The sequence below is a fragment of the Anneissia japonica genome, unplaced genomic scaffold (assembly GCF_011630105.1).
Source record: "Anneissia japonica isolate Jap-2015-1 unplaced genomic scaffold, ASM1163010v1 scaffold287834_len5846547_cov211, whole genome shotgun sequence".
NCBI classification, from domain to species: Eukaryota; Metazoa; Echinodermata; class Crinoidea; order Comatulida; family Comatulidae; genus Anneissia; species Anneissia japonica.
In genome coordinates, this window is record NW_022704992.1 from 5,159,843 (window position 1) to 5,183,991 (window position 24,149).

The 24,149-nt window shown below is 33.9% G+C and overlaps 1 protein-coding gene across 5 annotated transcripts in view; it reads right to left on the reverse strand.

Annotated features, from left to right (window-relative positions):
* Positions 1-24,149, reverse strand: part of LOC117104887 (islet cell autoantigen 1-like) — a 52,548-nt gene that overhangs the window by 23,850 nt on the left and 4,549 nt on the right. For 4 of the 5 annotated variants that reach the window (XM_033245783.1, XM_033245782.1, XM_033245781.1 and 1 more), the window contains exons 2-8: positions 21,707-21,852; positions 20,512-20,532; positions 17,758-17,944; positions 15,934-16,006; positions 15,395-15,518; positions 14,504-14,702; positions 127-351 (exon numbers count right to left, since the gene is read on the reverse strand). In XM_033245783.1, the coding sequence (XP_033101674.1) occupies positions 127-351; positions 14,504-14,702; positions 15,395-15,518; positions 15,934-16,006; positions 17,758-17,944; positions 20,512-20,532; positions 21,707-21,723 (846 nt within the window). In that variant the 5' untranslated portion in view covers positions 21,724-21,852. The remainder of the gene's footprint in view (positions 1-126; positions 352-14,503; positions 14,703-15,394; positions 15,519-15,933; positions 16,007-17,757; positions 17,945-20,511; positions 20,533-21,706; positions 21,853-24,149) is intronic. The other variant, XM_033245780.1, reaches the window with a different exon arrangement.

Genomic DNA, 24,149 nt, shown 5'->3' on the forward strand with positions numbered 1-24,149 from the left:
TTCCTAGATATGCCACTGCAACAAAGCCATTTAAAGTATGTTTATACTCCAAGAGGCATTCAACGTCATTACATTAACATCACATTACATGTAACATTAATTGCATAAAATCTGTTATTCACTTACTTTGAGCATATTGAATTCATAATGCTGGTAGCCCTGGAAACTCTCCTGTACCGCAGACATTGTACGCGATGTTCGCTCCCAGAAGTGCAGTATGGAATTCTGGTACGCAACAAGCGTATGTGAAAACATATTGCAGCGACTGGCTCCGAGCAAGTCTATCTTCTGGCAGACGTCGGTCTTGAGTTTGTCAAACTTCATCTTAGTCATACGAACTTGTGCTTGCACCTGGAAAAACAACACATTTTTCATTCAATATACAGTATAAGGCACACCTGCCGCCCATCAGTAATGATGATTTCGAATAAAAACAAAATTTTATTTTTGGTCAATTAGAGCACCTGCTGCCATTTGAATTCCTTACTTTGTGAATTTAAGTTATTAGATGAATATTTTCTCGTAAATTAACAGACATAAAAAAATACCATCCATTTAAAAATTTTTTTTTACAAAAACCCTTTAATTGTCTGGTAATCTGTTCTGATATTAAAACGTCTATAAATCAGAGTAAAATGAATTATTTTGATACATATTTCATTGAAGGTTATCATTTTTTATAATAACTTATAAATGAGCTTTTCAATTTTTTTATTGAATTTTTGTGGTTTTTCAAATTTCTACTTAAGATGGTAAATTTTTAATGAATTTCAATTTAAATGTAAATCTGTAATAAAGATTTATTGCCACTCAAAAAAATCCCTCGAAATTTGAACAAAAAAAATGTTAATACATTTTAATTCAGAAATCACTAAATGTGAGCATAATGCCAAAGATGTACGTTATTATGTACTTTTCAAAATTTGTAATTTACAATTCAACAATAAAATTTCATGATTTCTATATGATTTGTTAAATTTTTAGTGAACACAAAATTATTATTCTTTAAACTTGCTTACTGCACACTGCACCTTTTTGAAATATTAATTATAATAAAACCTAATAAAATAGCAGATTGCATGAAGGAATACTAGGACCATTAATTGCAAAATTGTGTATACTCAGGGATGTCGTTATGCAAGGTGGAGGTGGGCAGGGCCACCCAGTCTTGACGTCTTGTGCCCATCCAAAAGCCATTCCGCCCAGCTTCATACAAACCCTCCCGCCCACCTGTAAAATCATGAACACAAATTTTTGCCCAATAATAATGCTTTTAAAATGCATCAATGGATTCTCGCACCAGTTAGAATTTTGTTCTACAAGGTGCTTGCTTCACTGAACGTAGAAAACATGTGATTCGTCACTTTACATGAGAGCGAGGTGGTTTGTTTGAAAACACGAGTTGTCTGTCTACAAAGTGGTACAGGCAATCTAGCATGTAGCCGAAAATGTCCCGAATTGTCAAACTAACGACGAGGCCTAAGCTATCTTTTTCATCATAAATTTTGGTTCCCGGTGGGCTCTACAACCTATTGAAGTACTGGACTGTAATAATAAAGTTTGCAAGCCCAGGCTTACCTCTAGCACGTGTAATCATAGCAGAGATTGCAATGTAGAGTGAACCATTTTAAACGCGGTGTATGGACAGTTTTACATATTCCATGGTAAAGTTCATGACAACCAAGTACGTAAAAACAGGGATTCCCCATACTGGGAATAGGCACTAAAATTGGCATCTATCTGTGTTTTACGCGCTGTATACACAAGCACACACTGCCCCGGCCAAAAGTTAAACCGTGAAACACCCATGAGGTACCCCCTCCTAGGCAAAATTTGACACGATTTTTCAAGTGTGGGAGAGGGGGGTAAGCTGCAACATACTTTTGACATAGCTAGCCTAATTTAGAAAAAAATGTCAAAGGTTACAGCATGGTTACAGTAAGATAGTTTTCCACGAATGTTGTTTTAGGACAGCATGCTCTTACTACATTCAGTTTAAAACAGGCATGTTATTGTTTTGATTCACTTATTGCAATAATTTCAAGGTCTTTAATCATTATGCGGCGTGTAATACATTGAGGTAAGTGAATTGATTGATATAAAAATAAGCCTCTCTAGCCTGAATAGTGCTAACCGTACGTAGTGCTGGTAGGCCTACTGGTCGTTGATTAACAGTTAAGGATAGCTAGGATTAGCTGAAACAAACAAGCATTGCGTCATTGTTTCCCTATTGAATGTCCCAGAGCTGCAGAATGTTAACGTGTAAAAGCAGGGAGTAGTTGTACGAGCAATCTTTGTTTCCCACGAGTCACTGTAACCATGGATCTTATTTCGCTTTTAGTGAAGCGAAAGCTCATCAACAAGTTGATCTTAGTTTACATTCAGGCTGTAATTCACGACTGAAAATGGGGAAGTCCCTTGCCTACTAAGCCGGAGATCATTACCGCCGCCCAGTGGTAGATATTTTGAACTATAGAAAATTAACAAGATACTGTATGTTAAATAAGGATAGTAGATACATGTGAAATTGTTCCCATAATTTTGTTAGTTTAATTTATGAAATATTTTTATTAGCAAATGAAATACACTGAGTACATAATCTCGGCATTAGATGTATTTATTTATTACTAGTCCATGACTACTATATATATTACATTTTCATGAGACATAGCTAAACAGAAGAAAAAGTAGACATTAATGATAATACATGATGATGACCATTGTTACAAGGGCTAATAATAAATTATTGTTTTTCTTGATTAAAATCATATTACTTGCATGAGTATTCATGTCTTTTTTTTTTAATTAGGTACGCACATATTTTCATAAGCAATCAAAACAACTAGGCAAATTGTTAAGTTGCATACCCAAGTTGATCATTTTGGCTCTCTAAACATCAAGAATTTCAGTGTTTCAGGGGCTTTGCCTTGATACCCATCCCCCATCCAGTCCTTCGGCGATCGCTCGGTTGGTGCCTCACGCCAAAGTATGCACACTTTCTCCCACCCTAAAAATTCTAACACCCACCCTCAGTTTTCAATAGCTACATCCCTGTATACTGTACTACAGTATACAGTAGTTTGGAAGAGGTGCCTCTGCTCCGTGTTGCACTGGTTATCACACTAGCTAGAGGCCAGTAAATACAAGGGTAATAAATGCGCAGCACAAATGATCTTTTTAAACATGGATCGGACATCACTTTATTCTCAAATCAATATTTTGCTTCTTATAAATCATCTTAATAGATATTCCATGTAAAAAATAATTTCCTGTTATTAATTAGTTATATGTGCCATAATGTATATTTTCATCATCATATAAATATTCATCATTATTGGGAAAATTCAGGGGAATATTTAGCTCTATTTGGCCTTGTAGCCTATACAGGTAGTATAAAGAAACTATAAATTGCAGAGTCTCATGTTGGGTATAATAATGCTCTTTCCTTAAATCTTGCAAAACATTCATCTCAAAAATTCAGATACATAATTTTGAATATGTAGTTAAGATTAAATTGGGGCAGCCAACCAAAGCCAAATGTATTTAAGTACGGACTCAAAGCCCAGAAGGTTGATACAAGCAGACCATTATAAGTGCATCCTGGGATCTAAGCCAGCACCATTGCTATCTTAAATCAGCACATTTTTTTTGAAAAAAAATATGGCTATAATACAAAGGTCAGGTTTATAGTATATTATAATTCATCTTCCTTAGAAAAATTCACAGCGATATAACCAGTCATCAAACTATGTAATAGATCTCTTAAAAATACATACTAAAAAAATGACCTAATTAGCTATCAATAATTACACAATAAATGGATACTTACAAAGAGCTGACAAAATTAGTAGTAGGTACTTAAACTTAAAGTGGCAGTACATACTTCCACATGGTCATTTCATAGTAGTAGGATTTAAGGTCTGTCCACATTATGTGACAACAGTCATGTGGTCAGGGTCAAGGCCTGTTTACTCATTAAGTTTTAGACAACAGCGATGTGCACGTGGGCAGTGGTGTGTCTGGGGGAGGGGTTGCCCGTCCAAAAAATGCTCGTTCCCCCAGTCGCTATGTCCTCCACTGGAAATTTTTGAAGCAAAAAAGTAATGCTATTAAGTAGTTACAAATCACCTCATACAACCTAGTTTCACCACCTAGTGCCCCTCATTTTATCATCAAGAACCTCCATCAGTTCCCCTAGCATTTCAACACCACTAGATATGCACTTGATATGACATCATCATCCCAGCATATGCACAAATGTTACAAAATACCTACTAATGTGGACAGAACACACTATATTATTCCACCAATCACAAGGAAGGACAACTCAGGATGTTCCTATTTTTAACAAAGATTAATGTGGGTCAAAATTGTATTATTTAAACTCAAAGAAACGGCCACTACAAAACGCTAATAATTTATCATCACAAGTTTTCATTTGGATGAAATTAATGAGATATATAAAACAGAATTTTATTACCTACCTCTAATTAGTGCTATAAACTCTACTTAATGAAAGAAGAATTATTTCAAGATACAAAGAATAAAGGGGTTTATGATGCTACTAAATTTGGGATATTTTTATTATTGATTTTTACTGGTGAATTTTCAAGAATATTTGATCACATTTTTACCCTACGGGCTTTACAGCAAAATGCTAGCAATACAATACAAATATTTGATTACTTTTTTTTTATCTAAGTTTAACGAGAGCAGTATAGTGCCAAATTTTATTAAAGCTGGTAGTAATTGTGTCATCGGAAACTTGGAGACATCCATGCCCTAGTTTTATCTAGTAAGCTGCTCGCCTTTTAAATGCAGGTTAGGCCCAAAGCTCGCAAAAACCGCGCCAATGGTGCCACGTCAGGCAGTGATTAATAGTTGAAGCTAACACATCATGGAACACCAAGAGAGGACTTAGTCTTTCTAAATACAGTATGTTTCAAAAAATTATATGATCCAAATCCTGATTAACATCACACCCTTTTGCCTTAAAATGATAAAAATAATGATTAATTATATTACTTTGGCAGTAATATAAATCAGTGTTTAATAAATCATATATTTATAGGTATCCATTATTCAATTTTTTTTGTCCAGATTAAACTTTTCACATCACTTTAGAAGTGCTTTTTAATTAAAATTAATTACTGAACCATTGTGTGTTTGAACCGTTCCTGAAGAATCGTAATAGGGGATGTCATAAGGTTGCCTAAGGTTCAAGTGTATACAGAATAATTGTTATAAATACAGACAGATTACAGTATACTATTTATGCATGTTGAATAGATAGTTAAATAAATTATTATAATACTCTAGGTTTATCATTGTGGTGCTCAGCAATTATTATTAGGTTTACGTCATTGGGGAGCTTTTCTTTACACATTTTAACTTTGGTACATGGATACCATAAAGAGAAACTTAAATAACCTGTCCGTATTATAAAGTCATGCTTTTTATTCTTATAACTTGATGTAAAGCACATAGGCACTGCACAATATGCACTATATATATAATTATTATTATGATACCTATGTAGGACATTGATTCACTGAAAATCAATCATAGTCAAGTACAACGGGATGAATGATGATGAATAGAGAAAACATTTACACACTTACTGCCAACTAGTGATTTTTAATGATCACGACCTGTAGGTTAGCGATACGATTAAAAGAATTTTTAAGTGCTAACTAGGTGAGAAAACAAGGAGCTAGTATGGGTGTGGCAATCTGACCACCTCTCGTTCAAATGTGCCACATTGGTAGGATTGACTCCAGTAGCAATATGACACAGTAGTATTGAGGGTATTTGAAAATCACATCTGTTTTGGCGAGAAAATCTTATGTGTCAAGGATTAAAAGTGAATTTCTGCTAGTAAAGTAGTTTCAATTAACTCTTGCATAATTAAAATTGCCATTTTCCATATTACAATAAAAACAACCATTTAACGTACCCCTTGGTACCAAATGGTATTCGTAAACTGAAATATTCATAAACATGTAGACATGTTGATATGCCTGGCTTATATATTATTAGATAGTGAACAAAATGAATAAGTCAACTTGATGCTGAAAACGCTGTGGGTGAGAATTGGGTCATTCAACCAGAGGCAAGATTGAGTGCAATATCATCATCAGTTTCTTTGTAGTGCCGTGCAGTCTAGTCATGTTAACAAGGAGTGTATGGAAATCGGTTCATTCACCAAAGAGAACTACAAATACAAGAATGTGCAAACAGTTGGTGGTACTATGCAGCACGCTTGCCCAGGGTAGACAAGTCACATTGGGTTTTTTTTTTTCATTTGCATCTGGACTGGGAATTTCCCTACTTGTTTATTTAAAAAAATATTAAACACACAATATTTTTTAGACTAATAAGCTTTATATTACTTTCTGACTTTATTGACGTTATAGTTTTATCATATGAACTCATCGACCTTGTAGGTCATTCATAAAATTGACGATTCTTAAAATTGACAATCATAAAATGTGTGTTTTACTATGTATTTTAAAAGCTTCAACAGAGTGATGTGGTCAATTTCATAATAGGCTATCCATCGTTTTCAATGCCGACTATAAAGGTAACATCATATGAAAACATGTTTGCAAACCTATTACATCATCATCACCAGGAGATGGTACTACACGACCTACCCCTTCTCTAAGCTGCTTCATCATTAACAGTATCTACTAAGTAACTTACGCACATCAGAGAGGTCAAAGTAATTATATTAGTCATAACTTTTTAGATCTCTTATAAAAAATTTACAATGAGCCCCACCCACGTGCGACTAACCACGCACAAATAAACATCTACATTTACAAACTTGCATGAGTTTATCATCTTTGACATCACAGGGACATAATTAGGAAGACCCTTGTGAACAAAATGTCACTCTGGCTACCTATGTGCAGAGAAAGGTGTGATATTGTTTCCGTACTCGTCACAATAAACCGGTAATATTCATACCGTACAATGGTAAAGTAAGCAAAGGGTACGGTTCTAATGACACAATGTGTTACTATCAAGGGAGTATTTCTGCAATGTAAATTAACTAAATGGTGATAAGTAAAAATAATTAACAGTCAGTCATTCATCCTCATTAGGTTTAATGGGTATTAAATATAAAAAACTAAGTAACTTATAAGTACAAAATTAAATTGATAGAAATTAATAATTTTTCAAAAATGCAGTCAAACCTTTTATTTATATGTGCCTCAGGAATAAGCAGTGGTCCTACTGTATAATGTCCAGTTTTATATACTCTTTCGGGACTAACAGGTGTTTGTTGATTGAAAAATTTATAAACTAGATTGCAAAAACTACCCCATGTGACTTTAATAACACAATAGCATATGTTGTGATTATTATAAACACTACAATTCTAGACTTCTACTGTAGTAACTTGACTTACAAAAATCTAACACCAGGTAATGGATAGTAATTTAGGACTAAATCCTAAACATAGCAGCTCCATAGATTTTCCCACAGAGAGTCCAACATGCCCGACGGAGGAGTCCGAATCAACAGCCTCCTAGAGCTGTGGTCCGGGTTCCGGAATAAAAAAATCTCTAGTAGAGTTCACAACAGAGTTTTTATGGCTTAATATGATCCAAATTGTGCTTTTAGACAACAATAGGGATTGGCAATTAAAATAACGATATTTGGATAGGCAAACTATTAGTTGTTTTTTACCATTTATCCAATGACCTTGACACACAAACTGGAAACATAAATTTTCCATGCTAAAAGAAAATGTTTTAATATATACATATCATACATAAAAAAAAACCCAAAATATTAAATATTTTGGGTATGCTATGCCATAAAAAAGAGACATTTGGGAAATTTTGTTGATATAATAATACTACAGGTATATCATTACTATAGGAATCTAATCAAAACTAAATTACACTCTCTGGGTAGGACATAAAACAGCATCATACACACCATATAGTCAATGCTATTTATTTAATTACTGAATTGAAAAAATAATACTATAAATACTGGCATAAGTGAAACCTGTGAATGCTTTATCAAGTGTTAAAACCGATATTCAAATGTTAAATATTTGTTAATTGACAAATAAATTAAAATAATAAATTGGAAATGTGCATCAATGCTGAGTAGACAAGAAAGGCAGTGAAGCAACTTGAGGTATGGGTGGGAGAAGCCATAATATTAAACGCATTAATAAACAATTAAAATTTAACATAGTTGTATTATACATCCATTTTCTTTGATCTTTGTAACTTAATATTTAATATACGATAAGGTACATTATATAGCATTAAGACTTCGATGAAAATACTCATCACACATATCATTTAACCCATAGAAAAGGGCATAAGAAGAAACTGAAGACATGAGCGAAAATAAAAATTTAATCATTACAGCAGCCTATTAACGCTGTACAGTGTTACACATTTTGGGCATTTCAGAGATTTTTGTCTGGCTTGACGCATTTTGATGACCAAATATTACAGATAAAATCTTCATTTATGGCTTGTAATTTTCAAAGTAACAATATAACAAGTCTTTTTTTAGACCTAGGCATTTGTATTGTGATCAATCATATTGAAATCTACATACCAGAATTGACCCATGACCCAAATTTCTTCAACTTATGATGCATCTAAAAGCATTTCCCACAACCCGATATTGGGTCACAACCCATAGTTCCTGACCACTAAGCAGGCTGTTTGGTGAATGTTAAAGGTTCATAGTTATCAAAATATACTTGACTAGTATATTAGGCTGAAAAATATTATTGTACAAAGTCACTGATCCAACAAATATCTCTTCAACTAGGCCTGCTGTAGACACTAGAAATAAATTCAAATGAAAATCTATATTACTAATCAAAGAAAGCATACCATTTGGTATTTAGTAGTCCAAATACATATGATCAAGACATACAGTGATTTTCTGTGTTTTATTCCAGCGTTCTGCAAACTTTTCACTTCACGGCCTATTTACGATTCCAGGCACCAAGCCGCGCCAGGGATCAACATTACCAAATCTTGGCAAGAACTTTTGAACATGAAGCCTCCATGTATATACAATATTTTGACATCATTATCTGTTCTCTCAGTGATAAAATTTTATTGTATACAAATTAAATATTATTTTATTAAATAAAAAATATCGTACATTTGTATTTCACCACCCACCACCCCCCGACAATTGTTGATTGTTTTTTCTTTCTACAACCAAACACGGTTCAGCCACACACGTCATAGCAGGGCCGTAGCCACGAGAAGTGAAATGGTCAGGTTGCGAGCAAAGCGCGAACACTGATGATTGGGGCTGGGGGGCCGCCAAGGGCCCCAGGGCGGGGTTCAGGTTCCGGGCCATTAAACTGTAATATTATTGTAAACCATTAAACTGTAATATTATTGCATTAAGTCATTAAACTGTAATATTATTAACTAAGACCAATCAACACATAACATAAAACATGTACATATCAAAATTATTATGTTTAATCTTTCCTCGTTGGTGCTTGCATAAAACGTGATTTGGATCTAACATGATGATATTGATAAACAATCGAAATTCTCTGTACAATATTAGGCCCAATAAAAAAATTATTAGTTTATCACCCCGCGCGCATGTCTTCTATGGTACTGGGGGAAAAAAAAAATTTTATTTTATTTATTTATTTTTTTCATTTATTTTATTAAATAGTTAGTAGATATTGTTTGCATTATCTAATTCATGCTTTACTTTGAATATCAATGCACCAGCAAACAACCCAAGGGTAATATTTGGCTCTAGCAAAATAAGAAATTAAAAAAAAAAAAAGCCTCCCTCCCTCATCACTTTTCCTGCCCAGATAGGGTGATAAACTAATAATATTTTTTATAGGGCCTTATGCTAAACATTTACAGAGTGGTCTTCCTTATGTTGTGGTCATATTAGGGTCAGGCTCACTATAATCGTGCAAACCCGGTCGCCCATGGTTCACTAACTTGAAATGACAAAATATGATAATAATGTGGAAAGTGTTACCAAAATTCAAAAGGCCATAATATATTATAAAAGCGTATCAAATTTCATGGAGTTTTGATAACTAACAACAGAGTTAGGACGATATTTATAGTCATGAGTATGCAAAATTCGTGTGTACCACAGGGCTTATAGTTACCAATTTGTAAGCTGGTTGGAAGGTTGTCAATTTGTACTTTGAAGTTTTTTAAATCGAGGTGGGTTTAGTATGGTTATGGTACAGTTTATCTGTGTCGCCTAATGCACGTATATGTTACATAATCATAATTGCTAGGAAAAACATATATTATTGCAGGAAAACTAATATTAATAATTTTTGCTTAGTATAAGATGTTATGAATACTGTATTGTTAGTTCGGAAAAGTAGAATAGTCATCTATGCAAAATATGGTCTTAAACTTGAAATATTGATTGTCACTTTTAAGCAGTGAAACATATGTTACCTGATTTCTTCATATACCAGTTCAAGAATTTGAACCAAACTAAACGTGAGAAGTACTGGTTATGGTAAAGTTTAACCGTGTCGTCAAATGTACGTAATTTTAAGCAGTGAAACATACGTTACCTGATTTCTTCATACACCACAAGAATTTGAAGCAAACTAAATGTGAGAAGTAGTTAAGTAATAATCATGGATACAGTGTCAGTAAATCATCATTTGTGTTAAGTAATCATGTTTAATTACTAATTGTAATTAGAAAGTTAATGTACGTTACAGTAACCTATGTTACGTTATGGAATATTAATCCATATTAATGAAATATTAATCCATATTAATGAAATATAGAGGGCATTGAGCAATTGACACCCAAAACCTTGTGTTTACCAACTTTGTGTTTCCCTCGAATGTTGGTCCTACGCCATCATTAAAGTGAAGCAATTTGGTAAGTATTTATTATAGGTTGTGTCTCGACTATATTTAGTTAACAAAATAGTTTGTAACTTGTATTTAAATTTTAAATTGAAAATTTCAGGCAATAGTTTAGGCCTAGTTGAAAGGAATACTATGTTGTGAAAAGTAACATATGTTAAACACATGGTAACGTATGTTAATTGTTGATATAGCATGTAATAAACATCATTTAATAAAAGCATGGGCAGTGGCTGATATATCTACTTTCGTTTACATATCCTACCATACATGACTCTTTATAGGAATGCTATCATTCATGGAAATTATTCCTATTGCATATATTTCTAATTTATTTAACAAGTAGAATATGTTGAGAATGATGTTGCTTCCATTAGTTTTGTTTACACTCATTTAGGGGGCGTTTATTCAAGAAGAAATAAACGCACTGGGCGTCTATTCAAGGAAGAAGTTTATTCCAAATGAGGCTCTGAATGGGGCGCTTATTCGAGGGAGGCTTTTATTCAAAGCAGGAAATTTATTCAATAAAATATGGTATGTTATTATCCAACTACCTAAATTTATATCAGGTCTAAAAACACAGACTGAAATCTGTTATTTCTAGATCCTAACAAAATTTATGCATGTTAAGATTTATTCTAATATTTTTTATCAATAATAATGTACAAAAATTATGTGAAATGTTGGGTAAGTACAACATGTATTCTAGACATGTATACATGTACATGTTCTTATTCAGTGGTTCATTTTGATCAAGAGTTTTATATAATTTTGCAAATAACTGTTGATAAGTTGAGATGATATAACAGTTTCTTTTGCTCAAAAAATTATAAATATGCATAAGCACACATCATCATTGTGGTAAGTCAATGTTTGTTTTTAGCTAAATAAAGTTGAATACTACATTCAGTGTTTGAATTGGTTAATACTTTCTACATTTAGGTTACAGTAACCTTGATGAATATATTTACATGAAAATATTTTCCTTGACATTCAAGTAACAAATGCAAATTCAATTCTTGTATTATTTGCATTTCCATAAAAATCGACTAGTACACTGGTAGACTGGCCTAGCTTTCACTGGGTCACGGACCCATGCGCCACATGGGTATGACTCCATTTTTAAATGAAAAAATTATAATTGAGATGATTAACATTAAATGAAAAATAATATTAAAAATATTAAACTGTATCCATATATATGTGCTCAGAAATGGTATTGAATAATATAATAATACAACATGGTTTGAGGTGTAGTAGGTGCCTCCCAATCATCTAACTTGGAAAGCAGAATTCAGTGCTTTACTTAAATAAAAACCATGTTGTACGTGTTTTACTATACATCATAAAAATTAGAACAGCAAACGTCTATCTACCATAGCCATTCCGATCAGTGAGAGTAACATTACTGTACGCAGTTTCATGTGTAAATTGGGCACATGAAGGGAAGTACTAAACACTATTGCACCCCTAACCAGGTGGAATTTACCAATGAAATGTTGTCATATGGTTACCTAATTAATATTTATGAGGTATAGTAATCTGTAAACGTGAGCACTCCACTAGCCCCTAGTGCTGCTTACTTACTGGACCAACTGGCCAATTCCTAAAGTCAGACTCTGAAGGAAAACAAATTTTTGATATGTTGTAGAACTGATTTTTCCAAGATAAAAAGAAAGTTGTTTCTAACAAAATGACATTATTATTATTATTATTATGAAAAACTGGGAAACGGTGAACGAGATACAGATTTTTGAATATTTAAAAACTGGTGGGAAAGGGGCGTAACCGCCCATTTTTACAAATGTAATTTCCAGATTTGGATGAATAAAGGAGACTTGGACTTTGACCAGTAATGTCAGTCTGCCTCAGGCTGATAAACACACTAGGGCTCATTGGAGATTATAACGACTAATATTTTAACTTCACTTGTTGAAATGTTATTTTTCAATATTTTATCAGAGAGTATCCTTAGGTAAAAATAATATAACATAAAGAAATTGAGTTCAGAAGTTAGCCATAGCTCTTGGAAAAGGCATTATGATTATGTAAAAAGACAGAGGAAAATGTCTCAGAATTTAGGTACATAAATTCATAATTTCAACGGTTGCTCTTGTTTGTTTTTTTTCTCACATTACAGCTAAATTAAAAACTGATATAATCTGTAATTTCAAGTCATAATTCTAGAAGTTCCTAAAATTGTTGAGTGGTTTGAATCTAATTATTGTTATAATTTATATTGACATATCTACAAAACATACATTTTATATATTCACAAAAAATACTGACAATTTTTTCTTGTAATGATGGAAAGCTCATATAATTATGTCATCATAGTTGACATTATTTATTCTATTAAACTTATACTTCAAAGCTATAGACTTTAATACTCAACAAAAACCAATTCATAAAAGTTCAATGACATGCCCAAAACTAAATACACAAAATTCAGTTTTTAATTTGCTCGTTTTCAAACTCAATATCTCTCACACATGCATTACATACATTCAGTCCATTACTATGATTCCTATGCTGATATTCATAGGAAACAAAAACACACAAACAAACATAACTGGCCTAATCAAATTGTTGATTGATGGATAAAGCTATAGTGAATTTAAATTTTGGTCAACTAAATTTCCTCTTAACGATCATATCAAATCTTTGATGTTTCATTTGAATTATTGATTTAGTTTAGATTAAAGTCCTATGGGAAGGTTCACAAAGAAGTCATTCTTAAGTTCACATAATTGCTTTTATGCGCAATGATTCTAATAGAAAGCAATGCTATCTTTCCCTTGTGAGACATTATAATTTAAAACAACATATGAACAGTTTGGTGTCACTGTGGCGGAGACTAATCTGCCTGATGTGAAACAATAGAGAGCTCACTTCATAAATTGAGATTTGTCTGATTTGTAAGCAACCAGGTATAATATTCTATTTCCAAAACAAGTAACAATACTTGGTTCTGTTAAAACTATAAAAACTCTATGAAAAAAATAGTCATATAATTTGAGTTACATAACCATCACTCATTTATGTAAAAACACACTCAGTCGCATGCCTCCAAACAAAGACAGACCCCAGGGGCGGATCCAGAGATGTCCTAAAGGGGGGGGGGAGCCGATCGAGAAAACACTATCCTAGGGGGTCCGGGGTGTGCCCCTGCAAAATTTTTGTGATCTAGACGCACGAAAATAGCATTTGAGGCATTCTGGGCTATCATTATTTTTTTTTCTGTTTTTCTTTTTGTTTCTTTTTTTCACCTCCCAAAAGGAAAAAATCAGTGCAGGTTCGAGTCGCTCCTCTGCCATAGTTGAGTTGAGTTGGTTGGGCCGAAGCCTAAAAAACAGGAGGTCCAGTGTGTACACCTGGCTTGTATGCACTTCGAAGAACCCATTACATCTTTCGGAAGAGTACCCCCTGATGCTATGGTTTTTTTTCAGCCACTGTTGTTGTGGAATGATGTAAACTAAGCTCCTCTCTGCGGTTGCTACAGCAGTCATGGACCATGCCCATACACATTTACATAATTAAACTGTTATACTTTGTTAAAATAATTACTATTTTAGACCGAATCAAGCAATGTTGAAAAACCCTTCTGCATTAACTTACCTTTCTAAATTTTTCTAGTTGCTTATATGTATCTGGGTCTAGCTCTTTGGAAGCATCCTTCATCCATAGAAGAGCAGCGCGATATTCAACCCTTGCAGCCTCCATCCTATTAATTGTCATAAGTGTGTCAGAGATAGCACGATAACGGAATGTCTCCACTTCTTGGTATAATCTTACTAGCGGCGCCCTCAAGGATAATCTATTAGATTAAAAATGAAGGAAAATATGCTGATGTTATTAATAAAATGAAATAACTTTAGATGTTGGAATAATTTCATTTAATAAATTTGAAATTGTTTCTTTATTTAAAAGCTGATTTTGTTTATACACTTTATAACCCCAAATAAAAAATTTTATGAAAATGAAAAAATAAATATCGAAAACATTAAAAAAAGGAAAGTGGATGGAAATTTAAACAAAGAAAGCTACGCAACTGAAGAATGGGCATTTAAAAAGGAGCTATGCAGGTGGCCAAAGGGCATTAGAAATGAGGTCATTAAAGAAAGGGGCTATGCAGTTGACGTGGCATTAAAAACACAGCAATGCAGGTGGTCATTGGACATTAAAGCGAGTTATACAAGTGGCCATTGGTTATTAAAGGAGTTATGCAGGTGGCCATTGGTCATTAAAAAGGAACTATGCAGGTGTCCTATGTGTATTTAAAAAAATGATTATACTGTACAGTTCACCTACAGTATGGCAATTCAAAAATGGATACAGTAAACCGGGCACAATAAACAGGAGCTATGGTATTTGGTAAATATGACAACCATTCATTTAAAAAGAAACTATGGGGCAGCTTAGGGCATTAATAATATTTGCCATACAAAGACAGATTTAACGAAAGTATAAAATACCTTAACGACAAGGATGTGAAGATGCTAGGCCTACCTTTGTTCAGATGCCGAGCTCTGTGCTTTACCCACAGCTGCCATCATCTTCCCTGCTCTTGTCTTGTTATGTCCGCTATGAGATTTCAAGAACCGTCCCATTGCGTTCTCTTCTTGAGACAGAGCTTCAAATGGAACGGAGCAGAAATGTATTACTTTCGGATGAGACGTTAAGCCTTAGTCCCATGTACAATATGGCCCAAGTGCATGTTAAAAAACAGAGTAAACACTTCAGAAAAGAATAGGGGCTTGTCTCACACTGTACTACCCAATTCACCACCAGAAGGACCACAACGTAAACAAGTGTTCAGATAGTTTGGTGGATAAAACAACATAAAGGGAAGTATACAAGTAAATTGAGACATATTTCTTGTGGACTGCTACCTCATTGAAGATATCCTATACTGACTTTCTTTTTAAGTTATTCAAGAGGTTTCTATCTACCATCAATATAAATTTTCACAGAATGGTTGTTATGAAGACAACCTATACTACTAGATGCTTTTTAACGATTATAAAAATAATATGGTAGAAACTTACAACATATGTTATCCTGATATTTTTCAATAACCCTTAGTAAGTCCATACATGTTTTCTGGATTGTGCTGAAAAACTGTAAACATACATATCTGTTAGTTTAACTGAAAAAAAATACACAATTTAAATATAATACTATAATATACTTTCTATTTATCATAATTGTGATTAGAAAGTTGTAATGATGTAACAATTTATTATTTAATTGATGGTGGTGATGTGTTTCAGACGGTGCTTATCATCATTAAAAGTGCTAGTAGATGATGACATTACGTTATTATCATAAAAGCATGCCCATACTGCGCCGAAAATCATCGGTCGTTGCAATTCCATGGAGACAGCAATGCAGTGAGGCATCTCCCACAGATAGTTCTTAATGATGATCTGCCACCAACAATTACCAGACGGTGTCAAGCTCTCACAGAATTTGGAGATGGATTTGTCTGCCGAAGGTAATAGGAAGCAGGGTGTGCCCAGCTTAATACATCTCCCAATTACATATTATTCATCAGAGCAGTGTTTTTAATTGGAAAATTTTGTACTTTAGTAAGTTCAAATATTTCCATAGTATCTAAGCAGTATTAAGGCTATAAGTATATAAGCATTGAGGCGATGGGAGCCAAGTTGTCAGGAAAACTTCTTGAAATGAAATACAATGTTAATTTTTCTACAGCAGAATAATACAGAAGTAAAAATTGAATGTACTTATTGTGAAGTATTCCTTTTAAATAATTTTCAAATAAAAAATATCATTGAAAGAAAACTGTTATCATTTCTTTTATAGTGATCATAAATTTGTTTACTGCATATCCACTTGCAACAGCGTCACCAATGTGTAAAAAGGCATTCTCTCAGTGAGTCACGCCATGCCTGGCCATGTGCTCCTTGACAATCATGCACATCTCTGATTGGAAAACATTTCATCTACCAATGATTGTTATTTCTTGTTTACCGTAAATGCTTGAATAAGCGCTGCAGCACTTATAACATTTTTGGAGGCTTCAGTGCGGCATTATTCAAGAGCAGCGCTTATTCAATAGCGGCTCTTTTAAAAAATATTGATGTTGCGCTTTCCATGCCCGTTCCCATAATGAATAATAACAACACATGAATATTTATATTGTGCCAATTCCAAATTATATGATCAAAGGTGACTGGATAAAATACAATGGTAAACCAGCACACAAAGTGCAACCTTCTCTGCTCCCTGGGGAGTATACCTAGTCGTGCGCTACTTGCTTAGCGCACAAAACTAATACATTTCAATGTCACAACATCCTACCAGGTAGCCATTTATACATGTGGGTAGAGAGAGACAAACATAGATAAACTGCCTTGCCCAAGAACACAAGCGACTTGCACAGCGCGAGTTTTCATGTTACCTATCTCTCACGTATCCCTGAAGTTTATAGGCCTATCATCCCGCCTATCATAGGTTCAATGATATTATAAATAAGCGTTTACGGATATGCCTGTGTCTGTATTGTATTATATATTCATTTTAACACTGTATACATTGTATTTAAAACCCTGTTCCATTAAACAAAGGGTAATACTTATTCTCGATTAAGCGCTGCAGCGTTCATTTGAGAGCAGCGCTCAGTGAAAAAAAATCACATTTTGTGCGGCGCTTATTCAAGAGAGGCGCTTATTCACGCTTTGTAACGTCAGCACTATAATTGTGCTTGCAAAACAGAAAATTAGTATTCTGGAGGTTCATAATTGGGAGATGTCATTGTCAGGGCAATGATAATTAGTATGACGATAATAATTATAATAGTGATAATGACATATTAAAATTCTGTAATTTTTTAAGAGCCAGCTTACATCAAGCTTAGCATCTAATTCAGCATCGCCAGCTACCACAAACTCATCTTCTTTTTTGCCTAGTTTCTTAATCATTGCTTGCTTGGTCTTCCAATATTGCTTCTGTACTTTACTTGCCACAGATTTTGAATTCTTTTCCTGGGCAACAAAGCGATCATAGGAGGAGTAAGAATAACTCCCTTCATAACTGAAATCAGAAAAAAAATTGTTAATGAAAATGTTTGAAAACATTAAAAACTAATTATTCCTTTTACGATTCCCATCAACAGTATATCTACCCCACATTTTAAGTTTTTTTCCTAGGAATCACACAATGTGTTATAAATGTGAGTAAATATTGTAACTATACATAGTATCAATATTACTAGCCTTCATCATATTTTCATTTTACAATCTACAAGGCAAATTTAAGCAATCTTTCTACAACCATCAACATCACCACCACCATGACAAGAAGAACAACATTAAAAATATAATACCTTCCCAATTGCTTCAATCCGTTAGGGAAAAAAATGAAATTATGTGGAGTGGGGGAAAGAAAATATGGACTATTAGATGCAAGAATGCATTACTGTTGCAACACTCTGCTAAATGGTTGTTCCCACTGAAGTACTTTCTTTGCTCCCAGGAAGGGATAACCCCATATCTAAATCTGAAAACACTGTTGTACCAGACATCATAACAAATTGTAGTAAAGGGGTTTTTTTTAAGGAATCTTGTATCTATTTTTAATTTAGAATATCATGAAATATTTCCATTTGTAAATAACAGCTAAACTTAAAAAGAAGACCTACTGGATAAGACCAATGAGCCATGCTGTTGAAAAGACAAATATTCAATTTATCATTGAATACTGTTAGGATTAGGGATATTTTTCATCAAAATACTTTATTATTTTATTAAACAGAAAACATAAAAGATTAAAGAGACATAATATCCCAACAACAGTTGTAGTTTTCACCTTCCATAATAATTCTTAATCTCATTACTATCAGCAGTTTTTGCATCATAAATGGCAAAAGCTTGTATTTTCATGTTTTCCATACTGACTTTTAACTCAAATATTGATACCAGCAATATTTTCCTTTTCAAATATTTCACTAATCCAGGCCTGCAAGGCATTTTAGCAAACCATGGTTATCTTCATCATGCAGCCCAGTGCGACTATGTGGAATTACTGTTATTAATGATACAACTTTACTATTATCAATTTTATGATTTAAAAAGATAGCAAAATGAAATGGCTACTATTCACATGTAAGGAAAAAAAAATCAATTGTATACCTGGTTTTGGAATTTTCCCACAACAGTGGAAAAGCTAGTGTTTTTTTTTTTTTTTCCTTATTGCTTTCTTCTATAACATTTCCTATGATTTTGCACATGGGACCCTATACTTTTCTATGCTTGGTCTTTAAACTTCATCCAAGTAAAGAACAACGATGAAACCATTAAAAAATGGAGTTATTCTATACATTATAAATAATAATTAATAAACTAGTAAACTGAACATGTTAATGCAATATGCATTTTCTACCTAAAGCATTTCAAACTAGGTCAATACAAAATTACCATAAAATGCATTAAGTTCTTCATCCTTTACCTATAAAATTTATGCAAAGTAGAGACTTAAAATCAACAGACATTCCTTCACAAGGTCGGGTTTATAGCCCTACGGTTAGAACTCTCCATGTCACCCTTAGGGAGCTTGCACAAATGTTTTGGTCGCGTTAATCCTCAATTTACTCCGTTAATTCTATTCACATCGTTAATGTTGTGATCACTAGTGCGTGCAGCCTTCTGTGGTTGATCGCCACGATCCCACTGTAGGCTCTGTCTCTTATACACATCTAGATGTGTATAAGAGACAGTACCAATACCATTGCAGCCCTGGTTCAAATCTCAGTAGCGTTAAGTTGTTTTTCCTGGCTTTTATTTTATAATTTTTGTTTATGATTTTGTTCTTACTTTATATTCTCAACATCAGTTGATGTTGAGATAAGGAAAAGCATGGTGTATAATTTTTAAATTTTTTTGTCACACTCTGACAGCGTATGCTGTAAGAATTGCTGACCGTTGAAACAAAAAGATGATAGAGTGTGCTACCATGTAAGTGCTGCAATCATTACAGTGCAAAAAAAAAAAACATTTCAAAGGTTTCACAGAATGCACTGGAGAGGGCAAATGAATCTGGAGGAGGGAGATAATTCTACTATTGTAGTGAATTGACTTTGTTGGGATTAAATCTTCAACAGATTCAAGGGTTAAAGTTGAATTTCAAGATGTACAGTACAGTACAGTATTAAATACTGCACTAGTGATAATATAAATGGAAAAGCAGGGCAGTACCACATAACTTAATGAAAGTATGGAACATGTTGGAAATGGAATACAACTTGCTAGATGAAGCATGTGTGTGTACAGTAAAACAATGGCATGTTTTGAAAAACTCTATTTGCATGCAAACAATAGACTAAAACAATGATGGGAGGGAGGAAAACAACCAACTGGTATTGCGAAATGACAAACATTGAAGCATCTGCAATGCCATAGGCATCCTACAGTATAGTCACTTTTAACGGAAACACAATTAATAACTACCTAATCTCATCCTTGCGTGACTAGAAATTTCTACAAAAATATGCCATAGCAACAAAACAGCAACCAGTAACCGATAAAACATAGGGTTCAAACATATAATTGTGACATGACCTGTATTCTAAAACACAACACTCATTTGACACAGTATATACTTGCCTGGAAAACTCTTCCTCAAGTCTGTTGCATTCAATGTATGTAACAAAAATGTTTCATTAAATAATTTGTTTCTACTACAGTATATCTTCCTCATCACCATTTTCTCCCCAATAAACGAAACCAATCGTCCCAAATATCTGCCACATCTCGTGCACTCCACCATCACTTCTGCCTCAACACATACTTAATTTTATTACCTCCAACACAATATGGTCACCACCACTACTGAAACTCAGGCTTACCATAGCCACCACCACCACAACTCATGCTTACCATCACCGCCAGTCACAACCCATGCTCATTATCATCACCTCTGACACTGAATTCTTTATCATCACCTATGCTGCAGGTCATTCTCACCAGCATTACCTCTGATAGAACTAAAAGCAAAATCATGCTCACCTTCATCACCTTTACAAACACTCGCTCAATCACATCTGCCACAACTCACCATCATCGTCTGTGCTACTGTACATCTCATGCTCACCGCCATCACCTCCGACAGAACTTAAAATCATTCTCACTATCATCACTTTTGCAAATATTTGCTCATCTCTGCTACAACACATGCTCACCATCATCACCTCTGTAGAACTTAAACCAAAATCATCCTCACTATCATCAACCACCTTTGAAAATGCTTGCTCATTACAATCAAATTTGCCACAAATCACCATCATCTCTGCTACAGTATACCTTATGATCACCCTCTTCACCTCTGTAGAACGTACATCAAAATCATCCTCACTATCATCATCTCTGCTCCAACTCATGCTCAACATCATATCCTCTGCAGAACTTACAATCATTCTCACCATCATCACCATTACCAATGCTTGCTCATTACCATCACATCTACCTCAATTAACCATCATCATCTCGGCTATAACTCATGCTCACCATCATTACCTCTGCAGAACTGAAACCAAATCATCCTCACTATCATCACCACCTTTAGCCAATGCTTGCTCATCACCATTACATCTGCCGCAACTTGCCATCATCATCTCTGCTACAACTCATGCTCACCCTCATTATCCCTGACAGAACTCAAACTCAACCATCCTCACCATCCACACCTTTGTCGAAACACAAACTCATCACATCTGACACAGTGCTACACGTATCATCATTATCGCTGTCTCTACTCACTCTTACCATCATCACCTCTACCACAAAAAACAGTGGTTCTCACCTGTTTGAAGCAGCCATATTTTGATCAGTTTGTACCAGGGGCGGTTGACGTCGTAACTTCTTGGGTAGATCAAGTACCCTTGTCACTATACTCCTGGGCTTGCTATTGGTTTCTTGTTGACAATCAGCATCAAAGTCCACAGGGCCCTATAATAAGAAAAACAAAAAAAAAATAACTCCAGTCATGATTTTTGTAGTAAAACATCAGTGAAAAGCAGTGAAATTTAAATTATTTTGGTCTGTGCTCCAATGGGAGTTAACAACTTTGAACTTTTTTAATGAACATTTTTTCCAATGATTTTTACTATTTAAGTCATAAAAAAATTATGCATTTAAGCATTCATTCCTAATACGATCCATTTATGACAAATTTTCACCCTGCTGACGATTTTACCTGGGATTTTTATATGAATAATATAAGACCTGGGAATTTTATATGAATAATTCATAAACTTAATATTGGGAAGAGTTGTATTAATTATGTTTACAACGTAAATTTGCCTATGCCAGCATGTTACAAATAGTACCTTGGCTTATTCTAAAAGAAAATAATGGAATCGCCCCACGAATTCAAGCAATACTCAAGAAAACAATGTTCCTGAATACCACAAGAGATTCCATTATTTCATTGAGGGTATGCTGATCGCCCATTACACCCGTATGTGTATTGCTGGTACTGTATTCAGGCACAGGGTGGAGGTCATGCACTCTAGAGAGTGACTGCTCCAGTAATTTTTAGATTTATTGTTTTCAAAACATAATAAATAGACCAGATCCCATTTTTACACAAAATGACTGTACATATTATTTATTATACTTCTTGCCAGACTGAACCATTTTTTCACCCCTAAAATTTTCGATCCATTAAGGTGCCACTATGTATTTTTGTTCAAGAATGTTGACCTGAAAATATAATTACACTAACAAACAGATGGTGCATCCATGTTTGGTTAATCTACCATTACTAAACAATTTAAATACATAATAATGACAGAATTTCAAGACACTATCAAATATCATGCAATGTAAACAAAGCAAACTGACTCATTGTAAAAATTGTATTAAGATTTTATTGGTGCTATGCACTGTGACTTTAATAGTTTCTCCAAGCATTCAATTAATTTCCTTACCAACTTAATCTAATACTGTACAGTATGTGAACTTGTGAATAATACTAAGCTATTACCACAAACTTTCTTGACCTCAAAGTTTAAAAGCAATGAACTGAAAATCTAAATGACAACAAATACCAGACAGAATATGTTTAACAAATTTCGCACACCTAAACCACTTAATAGGTCCATGCTTAAACCAAAAAAAGAAAGAAATCAAAGGACATGTTCATTCTTGAGAGCCAATTATACACCATCGCATATTTTTTTTTTAGAAAAGAACAAAAACAATCAAACAATTATTCTGAAATAGCTTCTTTCTGAAATAAACAAACCAAAGCTTTTCTACAAACAAGCTACATCCTTATAGCTTAAATTACACCATCAGAAAACTGGTAGAAATTATCATGAAAATTAATTAATAAATGTGTAACCGCAGGAATCAAACTGGTACTGACCCTGGGGGTTATCTACCTACTGAGCTAAAACCACCCTACCTGTATGGTTGTTTCTAGCGAAGCACTGTACTGTGCTTTCTTTGCTTGGGCGCAGATAGAACCTTACCATTTAATTGGAAAAACTGAATAATTTAGATTTGAGGATAAAAATTACTGGCCAGGGAATAATGAGATTAATATTCAAGAGTCTGATATTATAAAGAACCCATGGGTAGCTATTAGTACCACTACAATAATTAATCTTTTCATTTTTTTCAATTCATTCAATCCAGTTGAACTTGAATTGAAAAATTGTTTGACTTAGATAAAAGTTTACTTACAGATCGTTAATTAATGGAAAACACAACAAATTGGCAAGTGAAATAAGATCAACTTCAAAATTATTCGAGTTAGTCAAAGTCGACTTAGGCACGTTCAACTGTATACAGTATTTTTATGTAGGTTCTTTAGACTAGTGAAGACTTAGCAACATGCATTTGTTATTTGTTACTTGTTACTTATACAAGTAACAAATAACATGCATTTGTAATTTGTTACTTATATAGCTTCTTTCCTTGCAGTGCTGTAAGTTTATCCCTGGTCATTGGGTCCACATACTTAAGTGTTGCTGTCATATTGGCGCAGTAGCAGGCAACGACCAGGTACCCATTTATACTCCTGGGTGAAGAGAAGCAATGCATATAAAGTGCCATGCTCAAGGACACAAGTGAAATGCACAGAGAGGGATTGAAACCCTGACCTCTACTGTAGGTTTTGGGAACCAAACCGTTCCCGCTACGCAAAATTATAGCACATTTTATTAAATTTATAGTAGAAAAAAAAATACCATCTTACAACAAATATAATTTATATTTGTTTAATCAACACAGGGAAG